This window comes from Urocitellus parryii, chromosome 7 (assembly GCF_045843805.1).
Source record: "Urocitellus parryii isolate mUroPar1 chromosome 7, mUroPar1.hap1, whole genome shotgun sequence".
Classification (NCBI taxonomy): domain Eukaryota; kingdom Metazoa; phylum Chordata; class Mammalia; order Rodentia; family Sciuridae; genus Urocitellus; species Urocitellus parryii.
The window spans coordinates 132,020,572-132,038,802 of record NC_135537.1 but is presented as its reverse complement, the minus strand read 5'-3'; the positions used below and the strand labels follow the sequence as shown (position 1 = coordinate 132,038,802).

Here is an 18,231-nt window from a genome sequence, read left to right as displayed (position 1 = left end):
CAAAGAGTCCAAGAGGAAATGCTGCTTGAACTGAATCCCGAAGGGCTAACTAGATGAGAAGTGGGAGTGGAAAAGGGAAACACCATAGGCAAGAGCATGTGAAAAGGCCTAGCACATTTGGAATCCGGCAAGGGGTTTATTTTGAGTGGAGTGTGGTGGTGGTTAGGTGTGACATTGGGGAGACAGGATCCGGGAACCAGGTCAGGAAAAGATTTGTAAGCTAAGTAATGTGGACTTTATTCACATTTGGGGACCTTTGAAGGAATTTTAGTAAATGTTTTATGACCAGATTTACCTTTTTTTTGAAAGATCACTTTCTGCAGCTTGCAGAAGATCATCAAGAATGAAACAAAAGTGGTAATTACCAGTAATTTCAGGGACTCTGGAGGCTGAGGCAGGAGGATTGCAAGTTTGAGGCTAGCCTGGGTAACTTAGACTCTTATCTCAAAAAAAAAAATTTTTTTTTAAAAAGTCTGGAGATGTAGTTCAATGGTAGATCACCCTTGGGTTCTATCTCCTGTACAGGGGAAGGGGAGGGATCCAATGACTGCATTTTTTCCCATGACTCAGCACACTTAATTTTTTTCTCATAAAATAGTTGGGTGTGGATAATTCAGTGCTCCACAAATCATACAGGACCAAGGCTTTCAGTGTACTTGGTCCATCTTTAGGGTCTTATCCTCAAAAGTGTGGTCTGCAGTCCAGCCTCATTGGCATAACCTAGAAACTTGTTAGAAATACAGAATCTCAATCCCCAACCCAGACCTACTGAATCAACTTTGTGGGTTTTGTGTGTGTGTGTGTGTGTGTGTGTGTGTGTGTGTGTGCGCGCGCGCGCGCGCGCGCGTGCACGTGCATTTGGTGCCAGGAATTGAACCCAGGGGCACCTAACCACTGAGCCACATCCTCAGCCCTTTTTTATATTTTATTTAGATACAGGGTCTTGCTGAGTTGCATAGGGCCTTGCTGAGTTGCTGAGGGCAGCTTTGAACTTATGATCCTCCTGCCTCAGCCTCCTGAGCTGCTAGTATTGCAGGCCTGTTTCACTGCACCTAGCCAGTGTTTGTTTTATGATCCCCTGGTGATTTGTACACGTAGAAAGTTTGAGAAATACACTCTAGAGCATGTATTGTTTGCATTGTCAAAATAGTTGTTTCCATTCCTGGGTTGCAGCTGGCAGAAGCTGGGAGAGAAAATGCAGAGGAGGCTCACCTGTCTCAGGGAACTAACCCATATCATTGCTACTCACATCCATTGAAGAAAACTTAGTCAGATGGTCTCTGAGGTTCAGGGAAATCAGTTCTTACCTGGGTGGCCAGCTATTGTTCCATTGATATGAAATAATAGATTTTTAGAGAATAGACTCACAAAGTCAAATTCTCAATTACACAGGCAGAATAAAGGCATTTTGATATGCACAAGCTCTCAAAATTTTTCTCCTATATGCATCCTTTCTCAAGAAATTATTATTTTTTTAAAAAATTATTTTTTAGTTGTAGTTGGACACAATGCCTTTATTTATTTATATAGGGTGCTGAGGATTGAACCCAGGGCCCTGCACGTGCTATGTGAGTGCTCTACCACTGAGCCACAACACCAGTCCCTCTCAGGAAGTTATTAAAGTTAAACCAGAAGAGGAAGATCTAGGATCCAGGAAGTAAGCCTTAATTCTTGAGAGGTAACTGGGAACCCCTGGGCTCAGGAAGGCAGCTATGCTCACCACTATACCACCACCACAAGGGCTACAGCCCAGGCAATTCCAGGACAGCAGGTGGAAAGAACAGCTAGTTCATCAGAAGGATCCTGGAGAGATTACTTCAAGGAGATGAAAGAGATGAATTTTGGAATTGTTCAAAATGTAGACTTTTTTTGGAAGTGTATACTGCTGAATTAGTGATAAATTCTGATAATAAGCAAATTTCAAAATCTCAGTTATTTAGGGGAAATAGTTGCATGAGAACAGAAAGGAAATCATAATATACCACATGACTCAACCATAAATAACCTTTGCATAGCCATAATTAAATACAGAATATTGGTCTGATCCAAACTGAGGATATAATTCCCTTGAGAGAATTGGAGTTGGGGCAAGATGAAAGTTGTTCCCTGGTGATTGGGTTCAGTCTTTATCTTCTATGGTGGGAAGCCATAAATGCTTAAAAAAAAAATCAAGAAGTCAAAAGTGTTTGGAGACGTGGAGATAAATGTCAACAGAAACATCTAAAGACAGTGAAAGTAGTTGTCTCTGAGGACAACTCAAGCTGGGCATGGTAGTGCATACCTGTAATCCCAGGGACTAGGTAGGCTGAGGTAGGAGAATTACAAGTTCAAAGCTGCCCTCAGCAACTTAGTGAGTCCCCAAGCAAGACCCTGTCTCTAAAATATTAAAAAAGGACTGGGGATGTGGCTCAGTGGTTAAGCACCCCTGGATTCAATCCCAGATACCAAAAAAAAAAAAAAGTTTAAAAAAAATGAGAAAATAGAGATATACTTTACTGTGAAAAAGAGCTAAGCGTGGAGGAGTTTGTTTTCTTCCCTCCCTCCTTTCTCTTTCTCCTTTCTTCTTCCCTTCAGTGGAAAGAATTGTGTGGGTTTATTTACTGTGAAGGAAGAGCTAGTAAAGGGGGTTGAAGAGAAGGGTTGGTTCAATGAATTAAGGTCTCTGAGGAGGAGGGAAGTGAGAGCTGTGAGCACAGGTGGAATGATTAGCTTTGAACCAAAAAAGCATCTTAACCTTGGTGGTGTAGGAGAGTTGGTGTAGATGTCAGTGTTTGTAGAGTGGGAAGTTGAAGTCATTCATCCTCACTGCCTAATGTCTGTGAAAAGCAGAAATCCTTATAAGGAAGGTAGAGAATAGTTGGATGGGAGCAGGAGAGGGAGGTGACCAGGGACAAGGAGAAGGGACAAAGGGAATCAGGTATCAAGATCTCAGCTTAGATTAGAGACCATAAATTTATAGTGGCCCTAAATTTATACCTGGGGCCTAGCATAGTGTTGGCACCTAGAGGTTATCAAAAATATTTGTTGAATGATAAGTGTGGTTATATGATTTCTCTCTAGTTAGTGCCTATCAGCTCCCTGTTAGTGCAAAGAGGCAGGAGATAGTGGGACAGATTCAAGGGTGGGGTTTGAAAGCTAATTGTGAAAGGAGAAGAAATTGAGTATGCTGATAAGATAGTGGTTGATCTAATGATCTTGAATGTAGGCTGGAAAGAAGAGGAAGTGTTGAGTTGTGAGAAAGCAGAAGGAACCATGAGCTTTCGTAATAAAAAACTAAAAGAGCCAATAAATTTGTCAAAAGTAAGTACATTCTACTGTCATGAATAACTAAAAAGAAGAAAAAAAATTTTAAAAACCATTAAAAAGTGATTATAGCTGACTGTCTTAAAAATTTGTGTATTAAAAATACTAGAAGCAGGGCTGGGGATATAGTTCATTTGGTAGAGTGCTTGCCTTGCATGCACAAAGCCCTGGGTTCAATCCCCAGCACCACCAAAAACAACAACAAAATACTAGAATCAGTGGCACACATTTGTAATCTCAGTGACTTGGAAGGCTGAGGCAAGAGAATGGCAAATTCAAAACCAGCCTCAGCTGCTTAGCAAGGCCCTAAGCAATTTAGTGAGAACCTGCCTCAAAATACACAGTAAAAAGGGCTGAGGATGTGGCTCAGTGGTTAAGCACCCCTGGGCTCAATTTCTGGAATGAATGAATGAATAAAACTAGAAGCAAAATGTTTGGAATTAGATAATGGTGAAGAATGCACAATATAGTGAATGTATTAAATATCATTGAATTCTGTATTTTAAGATAAAAAACTAGATACAAATGCAAAAGATATAAAAAAACTGGGGAAAATATTTGCAAAGTCTACTACAAATAGCTGATTTGTTCATGAAGAACTTTTGTCATTAAGAAAAAAAAAATCAGTGCAGTAAGTTGGGTTCATCCTCACTCAAAATCAAAGAAATGTAAGTGAAAACTCCAGTAATATTATATTTTACTTGCTAGATTGACAGTAATTAAAAAAAAAATGCTCACCCTCTGTGACCTGGCAATTCTACTTTTAAGAATTTGTCCTATAGGCACTCTTAGCATAGGCAAAATAACATATGTATAAGCTGGCTGTAGTGATGCACACGTGTAATCCCTGCTACTCAGACACCTGAGACCAGATGATCATAAGTTTGAGGCCAGCCTGGGGAACTTAGAAACTTGAGACCTTAAGGACTGGGGATGTAACTCAGTGGGAAGTGCTTGCCTACCATGACTGAGGCCATGAGTTCAATCCCCAGTACCACAAGCAAAACAAAAACCACAAATCAACAAGGGCAATTATTTTAATACTGTTTGAGTTGGCAAAATAGTGGTCATTCAGCATGTCCACTAGTAGGTAACTGGTAAAAATAAATGATATCTAAACAATGAGGAAATCATTCTTTAAAAGAATGAGGTGGATCTATATGTATTGTGGAAGGAATGCTATTTTAGATACACTATTAAGTAAAAAGGTATAGAAGAATTCATAATATGCTAGTCTTTGTGTGTTATATAAGCTAAAGAATACATAAACCCACATGTGTGACTGAATATGAAGTATATCTTTGGAAGGATAATCAAGGACTAGCAATAGTGGTTGTCTCTAGGAAAAAGAAATGGAAGGATGGGAAATGGGCAGGAGGGAGCCTTCTTTTCATTGTTTACTGTTAAATAATGTTTGACTTTTTAAAAACCATACTGCATGTATTACTTCCTAAAAAGCATTAAAAACATAAAAAGCTTTAAAAAACCTCATGTTCTCAAAGTGTGTTAATTATACATCTGGATTCATGGATTCTTCTTGGGGGCTCCTGGCTCTGAATCCAAGGTGGTAGAGCCAGATTCTGGATTGTTATTGTGCCTCCAAAGGGTTCTTACTCACTCGAAGCTTTTGGAGATCCATGGACTTGGAGGTCAAGGAGCAGGGTCATGGCAGTCAGAGGGAAGCTTGATCCTATGGTGGGGTAAACAAGGTCATTGACTTTTTGGCAGCACTTAAAGCCTGTGGATAAATAATGATTTAACTCTACACGTATAAGCTTTGACATAGACTAAGAGCTCATAGACTTGTCCCCATGTTGCTGAAAGCTCCATCCTTGTCCCCATTGCCAATGAGGACACAGTTTTTTTTTTTTTTAAGAGAGAGAGAGAGAGAATTTTTTAATATCTATTTTTTAGTTTTTGGCAGACACAACATCTTTGTATGTGGTGCTGAGAATCGAACCCGGGCCGCACGCATGCCAGGTGAGCGCTCTACCACTTGAGCCTCATCCCCAGCCCCAGAGGACACGGTTTTGAGAAAAAGGAAAAAGATGGTTTATTGCCCTGTTACACCCATTGCCTTTGACTAGCTGTTCCAGTCCAGAGTCTCTTTCAAGTCCCCAAAAGGCGCTCTGTTCCTTTCAGTCTTCACTTGGGGTTGCCATCTCTGTGTGGTCTCCTTATCTTTGCTTAAAAGTCACTTCCTCCAGGGAAATCATCCCCAAACCCCAGCTATATCAGACTCCCTGTCATGTGTTTCACAGTTCCTGTACTTATCCTTGGGACACAGATACTGTAATAGATGGGGAATGACTTAATATTTGTTTTGGCTACTGCTATGTCCCTATATCATGCCTGGCACATACAGATAATTAAATCAAGATGAGTTTATGAGCTGGGCGTGATGGCACACGCCTGTAATCCCAGTAGTTCAGGAGGCTGAGGCAGGAAGATCATGGGTTCAAAGCCAGCCTGAGCAATTTAGCAAGGCCCTAAACAATTTAGTGAGACCCTCAAGGGCACCCCGGGTTAAATCTCCAGTACTCCCCTGCCAGAACTAAAGAGTTTATGGAATGAATGAAGGAGCTATAGGAGATAAAGGTCAATTATAGGTGTGGCAGTGGGTGATGGAGGTGAGAAATGTTCTGGAGTGTTGCTTATTTCCTCAGCCTAGCCTGGAACTTAGGCCAAGCCTCAGGGAATCTCTGATGCATATCCCAGGCATCACAGGAGCAGCACTAGGATGTGTCTTTAGGCCCACAGCTGCATGACTCTCTTGGCTGATCAAAGCTTCAGCTTCTGTGTTAGAAAGACGTCACTCATGTGGCTTCTGTCTGGTGAAGTGTGCAGATGTGGTCCCACTGAGCCCCAGGAGCGGACTACTTGAGTAACCATAAGGAGAAGTGGGAATGAAACCAGCTGGGTCACAACAGGTCACAATGCTGTCCTATGTCATCAGGCATAACAGGGAAGAGCCCACCCTGCTCAACTCCTGGGAGGGAGCATCCTGTCTGTGGGGAAGTTAATTATTATTTCCCCTGTAAATGACAGTTTACTTTGTGGCCTTATTAAACTTGAGTGTGGAGTGACCAAATCAAGTTGCAGTGTTTACTTTGGAACACAGGAACACACAATCATTCAATAAACATTTATTGATAGCCTGATGTCAGGTGCCCTGAGGGTACAGAAAGGAATTGTGGATACGCACACTACGCACTGAACACTACAGGGAAAACACACACACACTCATGCCTATTAAAAGGTTTATTTTCTTGTTTATGCTCAGAAACAAAGAAACAGCTTTGCCTCTGCAGGGTCTTATCTTGGAGGAATGGGAGGCAGAGAGTGACTGGAGGGGGCAGTTGTGTTGGTGTGAAATTGAATATGGGAGTTCTTCCCCTTTCCCTACTCTCACTCCTTGTTGTCCCCCTCCAAAAAATTCATGTATGAACACAGCTTGCCACCCACTGGGCAACTGGGGAAGCAGAGCTGTAGTAAAAAGATTAATGCCCACTTTAAACAAGTGATGGGTCCAGTGCGTATCTGGGGTAAAGGGGGAGTGAGAAAAGGGGTTGGTTGAGGAAACTGCTGGATGGAGGGGAAGGAAAAGAAGCAGGAACACCCCCCGCCTCCATAGCGGGGATCTTGGTCTTGTCCCTACCTCTCCCAGCACCATCCACTCCCTTCTTCCAGCCCCCCTTCCTAGCAGAATTGGTCATCATAATCGTCGTCCTTCATCCCCTTCAGCCGAAGTCGGGCAAAGTCCTCAAACACAATGTCGTCATCTGTGGCATAGCTTGGTGGTAGAAAGGAGAGGGATGAGGTAAAGGCTTGTGACCCTTCTTTCTGTTTCCCCCTCTGCTCCCTACCCCCTCCCAGGGGCAGAGGTGTTTAAACAACAATGGAACCAGAAGGGATGGAAAAGGACAGAAATAGGGAGTCTTACAAGGCTGAGTCATCCAATATTCAACCACCCTCTTACCCCCCAAGGAAAACAAATAACCCCAGGAGGTATAAGGGTAGATTTGGATATTATGGGAATCTGCAAAGAAGGTCAAAGTAGGAAGGTATAGCTCTGGGTTTCTTACTTGGTATCAAATTCAATGAGGTTAGTATCCACAGGGACATCTGTTTCGGGAACAGCTGGGGGGAGAAGAGAGAGTGGGTGGGTGGGCAGGTGCTGGAAGGATCAAGGTTTCTCCACTGGCCTTGCTGGGGGTGCAGGGTGGGCAGGTGCTGGAAGGATCAAATTTTCTCCACTGGCCTTGCTGGGGGTGCAGGGTGGGCAGAGTGCTCACCTGACTGAGGTCTGGGCAGGGTGATGTGGTCATGGGGCTTGGGGTGCATAAGAACAAAAGGCAGCTCCACAGAGACATCCCTGGGAGAAAGAGGATGTATGAAGAGGACAACAATGATGTGGAACCAGAGAGAACCACTGTGACCCCTACCAGGTTCTGCCATACTCACCCGCCTCGAGATACTACCAGCTTCACCTTGACCCTGTAGGACACCAGGATTCCCAGCACCTCCTTGTTGGCACCCTCCTTTACTCTGCAATTGTGGGGAGATATTGGATCAGGTGGCCCATTCATTGCCTTGTCACCTCACACAACCCCGTGGCTTCCATCAGGATTCTGAGCTGGACTACAAAGTCACACTATACCCCAGGATTCCAGCAGCACTGGCAAAGGACACCGCAGCATTCCCCTGCTCAGAACCCTCCTGGGGCCTCATCCCTGGCAACAAAAGCTCAGTCTTTCTAACCCGAGAACCTTGCAGATCCTGTTCCCCTCACCTACTCCTCTCCTTTGGTTCTTTCTCACTATGCTGGCCTCCAGGCCTTCTGTGTGCAGTGTGCACTGTGTGCCCAGTTGGGGTTTGATCCAGCCCTTTGTAAAGCTCTGGACCAATGGAGCTGCTCCTGCCCAAGGCCATAGGGCACTTAACAATTCCTTAGATACACTGGCCTGTCCCATCTCTGGAGTCTTAGGGCTTACAGCTCTCTCTGCCTGGAGCACACTTGGTCTGCATATTCACAACACCTCCTTCCTCAAAATGCACCTCTGGCTACCCTATTTAAAATCAATGCAGACCTGCCCCTCTCTAGATTTCCAGTCTGTGCTTGCTTTTTTCTCCTTAACTCTTGTCCCTTAACATGCTATGCATATTTTACCCTTTATCTGATCAACTGTTCTCTCCTGGGGGAGCGGGGGAATTGTTTTTGGTCTCCTGTTCACTGATACCTTCCTGATATCTAGAACAGAGCCTGACACACAACCAGCCCTGTCTCCTGCCCCATGGGCACTCAGCCCCGCCTCACATGGTGCTGGAAGCCAGGTTGGTGTCCTCATGCTTGAGCTTCCCATCCAGGGCAAGACCACGTTTCTCTCGGTTGTCACTGAGCAGTGGGGTTATGGTGTACACCTTACAGAACGTGGAACTGGGAGATATCTGGTCACTTGGGGTAGAAACAAAGGGACAAGAATCTTGGAGAGGCTAGGCTGGATGATGGGGCAGCCTACCTCTTTTTGTCCCTTTAGGCACAGGTTACATAGGGTAGGTTTTGGCTCAGTCTGTTCAAGAAAATGAACAGCTCAGAGCCACCTTACTGTGTAGAGAACAACCTTAGGAGTGAGATGGTTCAGGAAATAAATTCTGCCCTTCACTTCATATTCCCCTGGCCTACTCCTCTCTAAGATTGGGACCCGCAGGCCTGTTGTGATACTTACTCTTGTTCAAGTTGAGCCACGGGGCACTTGTACTGGGCAGTGCTGAAGAGGCAGATGTCGGCATATTGTCTCACTGTGGGGTGGGGGTGGAACAGCTCTGGATGGAGCGTAGACTTACCATTGTGGCACCATTCCAGACCATGTGGGGTGGGCCCCAAACCCCAGCACACCCCTACCTACTATCCCTAACACAGGAAATACTGAGGTCTAGATAACATTCTCTAAATTCATTGTGCCCTGGCAGGTCTCCCACACTGGGATATGACCTGGACTGAAATCTTAACAAAAGTCACTTATGCAGGGACTCCCTCCCCCAAGATACCCTTCCAACCCTGTCTCCTACCAGAGACTCTGATCTTCTTGACGGTCTTGGTGGAGTTGTTGGTGACGTGGACATTGACACTGAGGGGCTCCCCGTGGTAGTATAGCTTTTGAAGGGGGGGGGGCAGGCGTTACATGAATTGCACCTGTTTTTCACTGGTCCCGTTCTTGGTGTGCCCCCTCCCCTGAGCCCTAGCCCATAGCAACTCCACACCCAGCAGAGGCAACTGCTTGTGGCTTCATCCCTGCCCCCAGGGTCAGTTTTGCCTTGGCACTTTCATCACTCTCTAGCATCCCACCTCCTTGTCCAAAGAAGCCTCAAGGTGCAGGGACCGATCAGACATGAGGAAGTGGCGTGTGGTTTCAGCTGAAGGCTGTGGGCCTGGTTTCTCTGGGGCAAACTGTACCTTTCGGATCACCAGTCGCACAGAGTTCCTTGGGTGGGGGGGGGAGGGATCAATCTCTAGACACCCAAATCTCCCTCCCACCTCCCACAGGGCCTGGAGCTCCAGGAAGTGGGGAAGGAATAGTTAAACCACAGAGGAGGTTGCTTCCCTCACCTTTTGTGGCTTTTCTCTTCTAGTGATTTGGCACAGAAGGCGCGAATCTCAAAGTCTACCCCGCAGGCCTTGGGAGGGGGGAGGAAAGGCCACATCTTACCCAAGACTCCTGCGCTCATCTCCACCACTCCCCTTCCTTCCTCCACGTTTCTTGTCTTGGGCAGGGACTCTTGCCCCATTGCTGTGAGGAGTGCAGGGATTATCTCCCCCGCTGCCTCCAAGCCTGCAGAGGCTCATTTATGGTAGTATACGGGCAACCCCTGTACCCATGTGCATGCAGGTCAAGAGCAGGAGACAGTGTCACTTGTGCAGTGAACACACACACACACACACACACACACACACACATCTATGGGGTGGGGGATATCTCCCTATCCACCCCTGCAGTTTCACTCTCTGCTCAGTTATGCTCTGGGTCTTGCTCAACTTTGTTTTGCCCATGTGTCCTCAGAGCCATTCCTTCCATACCTTCCCTGTGTCCTCTGGTCCTGGCTGCAGTGTGACCGAGCAGGGTAGATTCTGGGGTATCTGTAGCAGAGGAAAGGGGAAACTTCAGTGCCTCCAGAAAGACTCATGTCTTCATCCCAATCTCAATTTAAGAAGCTGGACAAAGGGCACCTGGGGATAAGAGGCCCCAGGGAGGAGGCCTATACTAAGGTTTCCTGGGGCTCCAGGAAGTGGGGAATGGTTAAACCATAGAAGTTGCTTCCTTAAAGGGTGGTGAATCTAGGGCACCTGCCTCACTTGTTTCTTCTAGATCTGCTCAAAATAGATGCCTCACCCCTTTTGCCCCACCATGATCCCAGACCCCTTGCCCAGCAGAGAGTTGAGAGCATTCTCACTGTGAAAAAAAAGGGGTGGGCATGCTGGCCCAGCTTCCTCAGCAGCCGGTCCTGCAGGCGGGTGGGGGGCCGGGGTGGGTTGGGCATTGGGGGGAAGGCCTGGTAGGTGGCGATGAACAGGTCTTTGCGGAAGGACAAGCCCAGCACATCCAGGTCTTCGCGGCCATAGCGGAAGGCGCAGGTGAGGGTCACAAACACTGGTAAGGGAGGGCAAGGTGGGGTCGTCAGGAGAACCCCTTTCCCCAACGCCTCCAAGTACCTAAGCAGCCATAGCTTCTTTTTTGGTAGCATAAGAATTCCTTCTGCTCCATCTCTCTGTGGCACCTTCCAATGCCAGTCCATCTCATTCTCTCCTCCCCACCTCCCCTCAGGCCCCTTGGATTTGGGGCTGATACCTTTGCGGTCTTTCAAGTAGTCAGGATCCACAAGCACCACACCGTCTAGGAAAAGGACACAGGTTTATTTCTTGAAGGGACTTCTTCCCCATTCCCAGGCTTAGGAATCTCCCCTTTGGGGGAGTAAGCTGTCCCCTTCTGGACAAACTTACCTACAGGGTCCACTTTGTCCAGGTGATCTACAAAGTCCCTCTTGCCCAAGTACACGGTGAGCTGAGGATGTCAAGGAGTCACAGGGAGGATTGGGGAGGATGGTGACAAGGCATCAAAGCCCTCAAAAGTGGCTGCCCTGCTCCAGGCCCAGGCTGGGCTATCAAACCAAACTTCTTAGGCTTTTTAGCTGCTCTTTTATCTCTCTTCTCATCTCTGTTCACCAGTCAGGTGTATGTGTTTGGGAGAGGATAGCCCAATCAGCAGGTCAGAGAACAGTGCTAGTGATTTGGCACAGAAGGCTCACCTCTCAAGGTGCTCTGGGATGAACAGGCCATAGCCTGGGGGGTTGTTAACTTTTCCCAGCCCCAGGCTCAATGGGTTGGCTCCTAAAGGGTTACAAGGAACTGGGCTTGCTTGTGGCTCTTTTTCTTTAGTGTTGCTATAAGGACTTGGGCCTGTCCTCACCCAGCCCTGTGGCTGGCTTAGGCTGAGCAGCCTCTGAAGCAAGGGGCTTCAAGAGGCAAAGGAAGTCAGCTCTTAGCTGTCACAGGAAGTGGGGAGCTAGTGTTGGGGGTTGTCTAGGGGAAGGCTGGGCTTTGGTAGGGCCCAGGGAGGGTCAAAGGATAAGTACTTTGGGTGACTCACCTTGCAGTTAGGGCTCGACTTCTTGAAGACCCTAACAAAACAGAAAGGGAAACCCCACTGCCTCCCTCAGACTCAGCAGGGACCCCCATGCCAGGACTTTATCCCTCCCCAGCCTGAGAAGCAGAGCTCACCCTTAACCCTGGCTGGAGACTTTACCCAGCTCTACCCCTCCCACTTTCTGATAAGTCCCTTACATTTCTCACATGGCAGCCCCCTGAAGCTCGTTACCAGAGCAAATGCTCCTTCTCTTGTCCTTGGTCCACCCTCACTAGTCCCCTTCAATCCACAGTGATGGCCATTGGTTGCCCCAGGAACCATCCAGACTCTTCCCAGAGTATCTGCCCCAGAGGGGACCTGAATGGGCAAGCTGCAGCAGTGTCCAGAGTCAGAACTAACCATTTTTCCATTTGCCCTCTAGCTCCAATGACAGTTGGGGTACATGGAAGAGCAATGGCTCTGGACTTTGTCCCTCAAATGGTTTCTACCACAGGAGCTATTTTCTATTAACCACCAACTGTCCCCATCTCTGATCTCAGCAGCTTAAAAAGTCTATTCATCTTTCAAAGCTTAGCTCACATAACACCTCTTTTAGGATGCAGACCCAGCTTAGACCCCAGCCCACTCCTTTTTTGTGAATCCTATCACACCTTGTTCATATTTTACTTGCATGACAAGTGACAGCACACAAGGGAATTTAGCTGTGTACCATCTTTCTGTCTCCTTACACCGTGAGTTCCAAAGCCTTGTTCATTTAGGCATCCCTAGTTTAGTAACAGCCATATGATGAAATTCATGATGCTTGCTAACATTTACTGGGTGAATACTCCATGCCTAGCACTGTTCCAAATGTGATATTTAATGCTCTTAATCCAATGATGAAAGTCCTAATATTTTTATTTTCAGGTGAAGAAATTGGGGTTTGGAGAGATCAAGAATTTTGTCTAAGGTCACAGAATGTAAATGGTGAGCCTCCACAAACTGAGGCAACTTGGCTCCAAGTCCCTGCTTTTAATCACCAAAATGTTTCACTATGCTTTGTAACTAGCATCAATAATTTGTCATCAGCAGCAATCCCTAGGAAGGGTACCCAGATAATAGAAATTGAAATTCTCCACCACAAGTTTCTGTTACAACTTCCTTGTCCCGTTTTCCTGAAGCCAAGCTGTCCAAAGGTCATATGGCAAAGGTATGGAGTGTCCCAGATATCCCCAATCATAAAGGAGTGTAAACATGGACACAGTGGCAGCTAGAATAAGGACCCTACCTTATTTTCCAACTTGCTATGGCATCATCCAGACTCTCCCTGCCCTCAGCTTCTGGTTTTCCTCTTTGTCCCAGTGTTTCCTCCCACTAGGAGCCCTGGCAAAGGGCTGCAACAGCCACAGTCAGTTGGCCAACTGGAATGTGGCTCTGGGTCAATAGTTCTGGAGCAACTACAGGACACTTGCCTTTTGGATCTTATCCCAGCCACCTCTTGCCATGCTAGGGAGCAGAGCATGCACATAGTAAAGCTGGTCAAGGAAGCAGAGTATGGGAATGATCAGGGAGGTGTCTGGAGTCAGGGGGAGGGTAGCTGAAGCAGATGCCCCTTTGCACTTCCTGCTATTCTCTCCATTTCCTATGGCCCAGAATTTGATGAGGGTGGAGGGAATCATGCCAAGTCAGCAGTCCACTTTGGTCCACCCGTCCCCCTCCATGAACCACACAACGGAAATCAGGGGGCCTCCCTCAAGTCTGTGACTTCCCCTTTCTGTGGGGTGTTTAACTCCTAACCCAGGATGTCAGTCTTCCCTCTGATTATCTCTATCGGACACTGGTCCTCTTGATGCTCAGAAACCTGAATTCTCATATTATATGGGTGAGAGGAGTGGTGGAATTTATATGATGTTTTGCAGAATTAGTGACCAAGCTCCCATTCCTGATCCCCTCTGCTTTGAGGCATATAACCCCAACCTTTTTTTCTTTTGCTCCTACTCCCCTGGGACTAAGGCATACACCCTCTGCCCCCTTGGGGTGTTGGTCACAACAGGAAGTGGATTTTGCTAGAGACCAAAAAAAAAAAAAAAAAAAAAACGAGAACTCGGGGTGTCAGTGGAAGGAAGGAGCCTCAATTGCACAGAAAACATCCGGGGAGTGGATGCTGTGCCCAGGGCTGATACTCCCCCATCCCCAGAAGAGGGATTCGGCCTAATCTCATAGAGGGTCTCTAAGCACTCTGCTCCCTCAATATGAAGCTGCTGCTCCTAGCAACCACGGGGAAAGGCAGAAGTTTGGAAGCAGAGCTCCGGGCCTTTGGGACAGGTGGGGGCAGCCCGAATGCCTGTGGGGTATTGGACAGGAGGCTTTCCATTGGTTAAGTCTGAGTCTAGGGAGGATCCCCTCCCAGCATCAGTCTCCTAGTACACAACCTCTTGGGGCCGGCCACCTGCTCCTTCTTCCTCCGCCCCTGCATCGCAGCCTGCACAGGAGAATCCATTGGTCGCACGACGACAGGCCTCGCTTTCTACAGGGGCCCAGACATGAGTCGCACACAGCCCCCCCCACCCCATTATCCTCGAGGACCTAGGCGTGCGGCCCCGGATGGCTGCCCCCTAGGGACCCAGGGGTCCGGCCCGAGATTCTTTCCCCGTTGTCCTTGTCTGGGGACCATACTGGCACTTACGGCGAGCCGCCACCGGCCGTGCCCCGCCGCGTGGCCCCACCTCCCTTACCTGGTCCCGGGTTTCTCCCCCATGGTGCGCGCGCCCGCCGCCCGCCGGGTTCGCGGCTTGCTCGCAGCCTGCTCGCCCGCTGCCAGGTCCCAGCTCCTCCCCGCGCCACTGCGCACGCGCGCCCACGGCTCTTTCTCCTCTTCCCCCTCCCCTCAGGTCCTGGGGAACTAGGGCCAGATGCGTCAGCCAGATCGCGCGCGCCGCAGCGCTGCCTGCCCTCTCCACTCAGACAGGGCCGCCCCTGGGTCCCGCCCCACGCCTCAGCCCTCGGCCTCCCTAGGGGAGCCTTCTTGCGCGCGCTGTTTTACTCCCGCTCTTCCAGCCCATCTCTCCGCCCCTCCTCAATCCCTTAGAAACCGATTGGGCCCCTTTAAATGAAGGCACCAGCCTTCCCTGATACTAAGAGCCCACTGATTGGCTCTTGGCAGCCGGAGCTCTGCAGGGGTGCCCTCCCCTTTGTTTGCTTTCTCAGTGGCTGTGGAGGCGACGCTGGTGGCGGGGGAGGTGGGATGAGCTCAAACACAGTCGAAGGAGGACTGGGTAATGCACACGTGGGTGAGCGGTTCTTAGTTGCGTGATGCTTGCTTTAGTGAGTGCCTCTCACCCCAGAGCTTAAAGCCTTTGACCCGCCTTCCCGTTTTATTGTGGTGTCTCAGCTCCCCCTGGTGTATGTCTTCGACATACACGGTTCGTTTTTAAAATTTCTCCGACTTTCCACCTCCTCTACCAACCCATCCCAGCTAACATCCACCCACTCATTCATCCATGGATACATCCATCCCTATTTTATGCTAGTTTCTATGGGGTACCCTGGCCCCTGTTTTCCTTGTATACTTGAGGACACACACAAACAGGTTTTATGATCCTATGGATGCTATAATAGAGGTATGACTCAGAAGACAAAACAACTAAAAGCGCTTGGCCAGCGTGGGGGTGGAGAGAGTGAAGACTGTCCATAGGAAGGAAATTTGAAAGATGGGCAGATGTGGAGAAAGGGCATTCCAAAGAGGGAAAAAGTCAAGTCACATCCTCTTCTGAAGTGTTCACAGGGTTAGATGGCAGGAAAGAGAAAGGGGAAAGACTGGAACACGTTGTTTGGTATAGTAGGTGAAGAAAGTGGACTGAGGTCTTTCCCTGGAAACACTTTATTAATTTATTATTATTATTATTATTATTATTATTATTATTATTATTTTAGCAAGAGGAGTGACATGAAGAGATTTCTCTTTTTGGAAGATAATTCTGGGCAATCTGGAGGGTGGAAGGAGTTGGACAAGACTGCAGTACATAAACTAGTCAAAAGAAAATGATGGTTGGTAGAATGGAAGAGAGAAGAGGGCCATACTGGAGTCATTTCTTGAGTGAGATTGGACTTGAGGGAGAATAAAGGATGACTTATGGAGATAAAGTATTTCTCCTTTCATCTCTTTTCCTATAATCTCATCAAATGAACTAAAAAAATAAAAGGACAAATTGGTAGAAATGCCTTGCAATAATTTCCCATATCTACAAAGAATTTCTACAGAACCCAAATAGGTTAAGGACATGAAAGGCAATGAAGAAGAAATATAAATGTCTACTAAACATGAAAAGTTATTCTATGAAAAGTTATTCTATTTCACTAATTAGATTTTTTCAACACCCAGATTGGCCTTTTATTTTTTTCTTTTTTTGTACTGGGGCATGAACCCAGAGGTAGTTTACCACTGAACTACACCTCAGCCCTTTTTATTTTTATTTTAAGAGGGTCTCACTAAGTCACTTAGTCTGGCCTCAAACTTGGGATCCCCTGTCTCAGTGCCTCCTGAATAGCTGAGAATTCAGGTGAGCAACATCGTTCCTGGCATTTTTTTTCTTTTTTTTGAGACAGAGTCTCTCTATGTTGCCAAAGCTGGTCTCAGACCCTTGAGCTCAGCCAGGCATGGTGGTGCATGCCTGTAATCCCAGCTATTGGTGAGGCTGAGGCAGGAGGATCATAAATTCAAGGCCAGCCTGGGCAACTTAATGAGACTCTCTCAAAAATAAAAAATAATGAAAAAGGGATGTAGCTCAGTGGAAAAGTGCCCTGAGTTCAATCCCAGTACTGCCAACAAACAAAACAATATCAACAGCAAAACAAAAACTCCTGGGCTCAAGGTATCTCCAGAGAGACAGTATTTCATTGTCATCACTTTTGTTTTTTGTTTTGTGCAGTGCTGGAGATCCAAGGACCTACCAACTGAGCTACATCTTCAGCATCTTGATTGAAAGCCACAGAAGGGCTTTAAGGTGGAAGTGACAAAAGCTTATATACATGGGAGCCTGGTGCAGTGCTGCACACCTATAATCCAATCAGTTCCAGAGGCTGAGGCAGGAGGATCTGGAGTTCAAAGTCAGCCTCAGCAATTTAGCAAGGTGCTAAGCAACTTAGTGAGACTCTGTCTCAAAATAAAAAAATAAAAAGGACTGGGGATGTGGCTCAGTGGTTAAGCTCCCTGGGTTCAATCCCTAGTAGCAAACACAACACCCCCCCACACACACACACACAAAGAACCACTAAAACCCCAAAAACCAAAATCCTCTGGTTATTGTGTGGAGGGACTAGAAAGCAAAAGGGTGGCAGAAAACAATGAATAAATAAACCTTTGTAAGAGCTTATAAGAAGCCAGGTGAGGGAGGATGGTAAGTTAGATCAGAGTGACACCAGAGATGGAAAAATGAAAAAAATTAGCCCTCTTGGGTTAATGTATTTCGGAAGCAGAATATCAGGATTTGAAGAATTGGATAGAGATCTAGCAGAAAAAAGGATGACTCTTGTATTTGAATCTAACCATCACTCAATACAGAATGAGGTATTGGGGTGTTCACTTATAATGTATTGGTGAAAAATTGGTGCAGGGTCTGGGGATGTGGCTCAAGCGGTAGCATGCTCGCCTGGCATGCGTGCAGCCCAGGTTCGATCCTCAGCACCACATAGAAACAAAGATGTTGTGTCCGCCAAAAACCAAAATAAATAAATAAATAAATAAATATTAAAAAAAAATCTCTCTCTCTCTCTCTACACACACACACACTCTTTTTAAAAAAAGATATCTGTTCACATGACATATTAAAAAAAATTGGTGCAAAAATTCATCAATGGAACTATTAGATCGTAGCACGTGTATTTCATTCATCCTACGCAGCTTAAAAAACGCTCACGATATATGAATTTAAAAAGCCAAGTGCACACCCTCTTGTTGTAAGATAAACTATTCATTTATGTGTTTGTGCATGAATTAATATTATACACACGTTACTGGGGGAGTGCCTTTGGAAAAGAGAAGGTTTTCTTTATAATTGATGCCCTCCAAAGGCACGTATATTATATCATTTCCGGACTTGAGGTTAAAAATGTGATTTCAGACAAGTGGTTTCTTAAATAAGGTATTACCAAATCCCAGAACGAAGGTGTCTAAAACTGTTTAAAGGAAAATTTTCGGATTTCAGCGCCTTTTGTCCGGACCACGTGTTTACTAAGGACCACAAGCCCGCCTCCGTCCCGCCCCGGGCGGGCCTTATAGGCCATCCCCGAACACAGGAGATGCTACACTCCC

The 18,231-nt window shown here is 46.7% G+C and overlaps 1 protein-coding gene across 1 annotated transcript; it reads right to left on the bottom strand.

Annotated features, from left to right (window-relative positions):
• Positions 1–6,466: 6,466 nt before the first annotated feature.
• Arrb2 (arrestin beta 2) lies at positions 6,467–14,753 on the bottom strand. The gene is made up of 15 exons (XM_077800451.1): positions 14,657–14,753; positions 11,946–11,976; positions 11,300–11,360; positions 11,148–11,192; positions 10,753–10,949; positions 10,379–10,438; positions 9,911–9,978; positions 9,650–9,785; positions 9,373–9,457; positions 9,030–9,102; positions 8,621–8,758; positions 7,768–7,851; positions 7,599–7,678; positions 7,389–7,443; positions 6,467–7,096 (listed from the first exon to the last, which is right to left on the bottom strand). Exons 1-15 carry the CDS (start codon positions 14,677–14,679, stop codon positions 7,003–7,005), a joined length of 1,230 nt encoding a protein of 409 aa, XP_077656577.1. The 5' UTR covers positions 14,680–14,753; the 3' UTR covers positions 6,467–7,002.
• Positions 14,754–18,231: the final 3,478 nt, after the last annotated feature.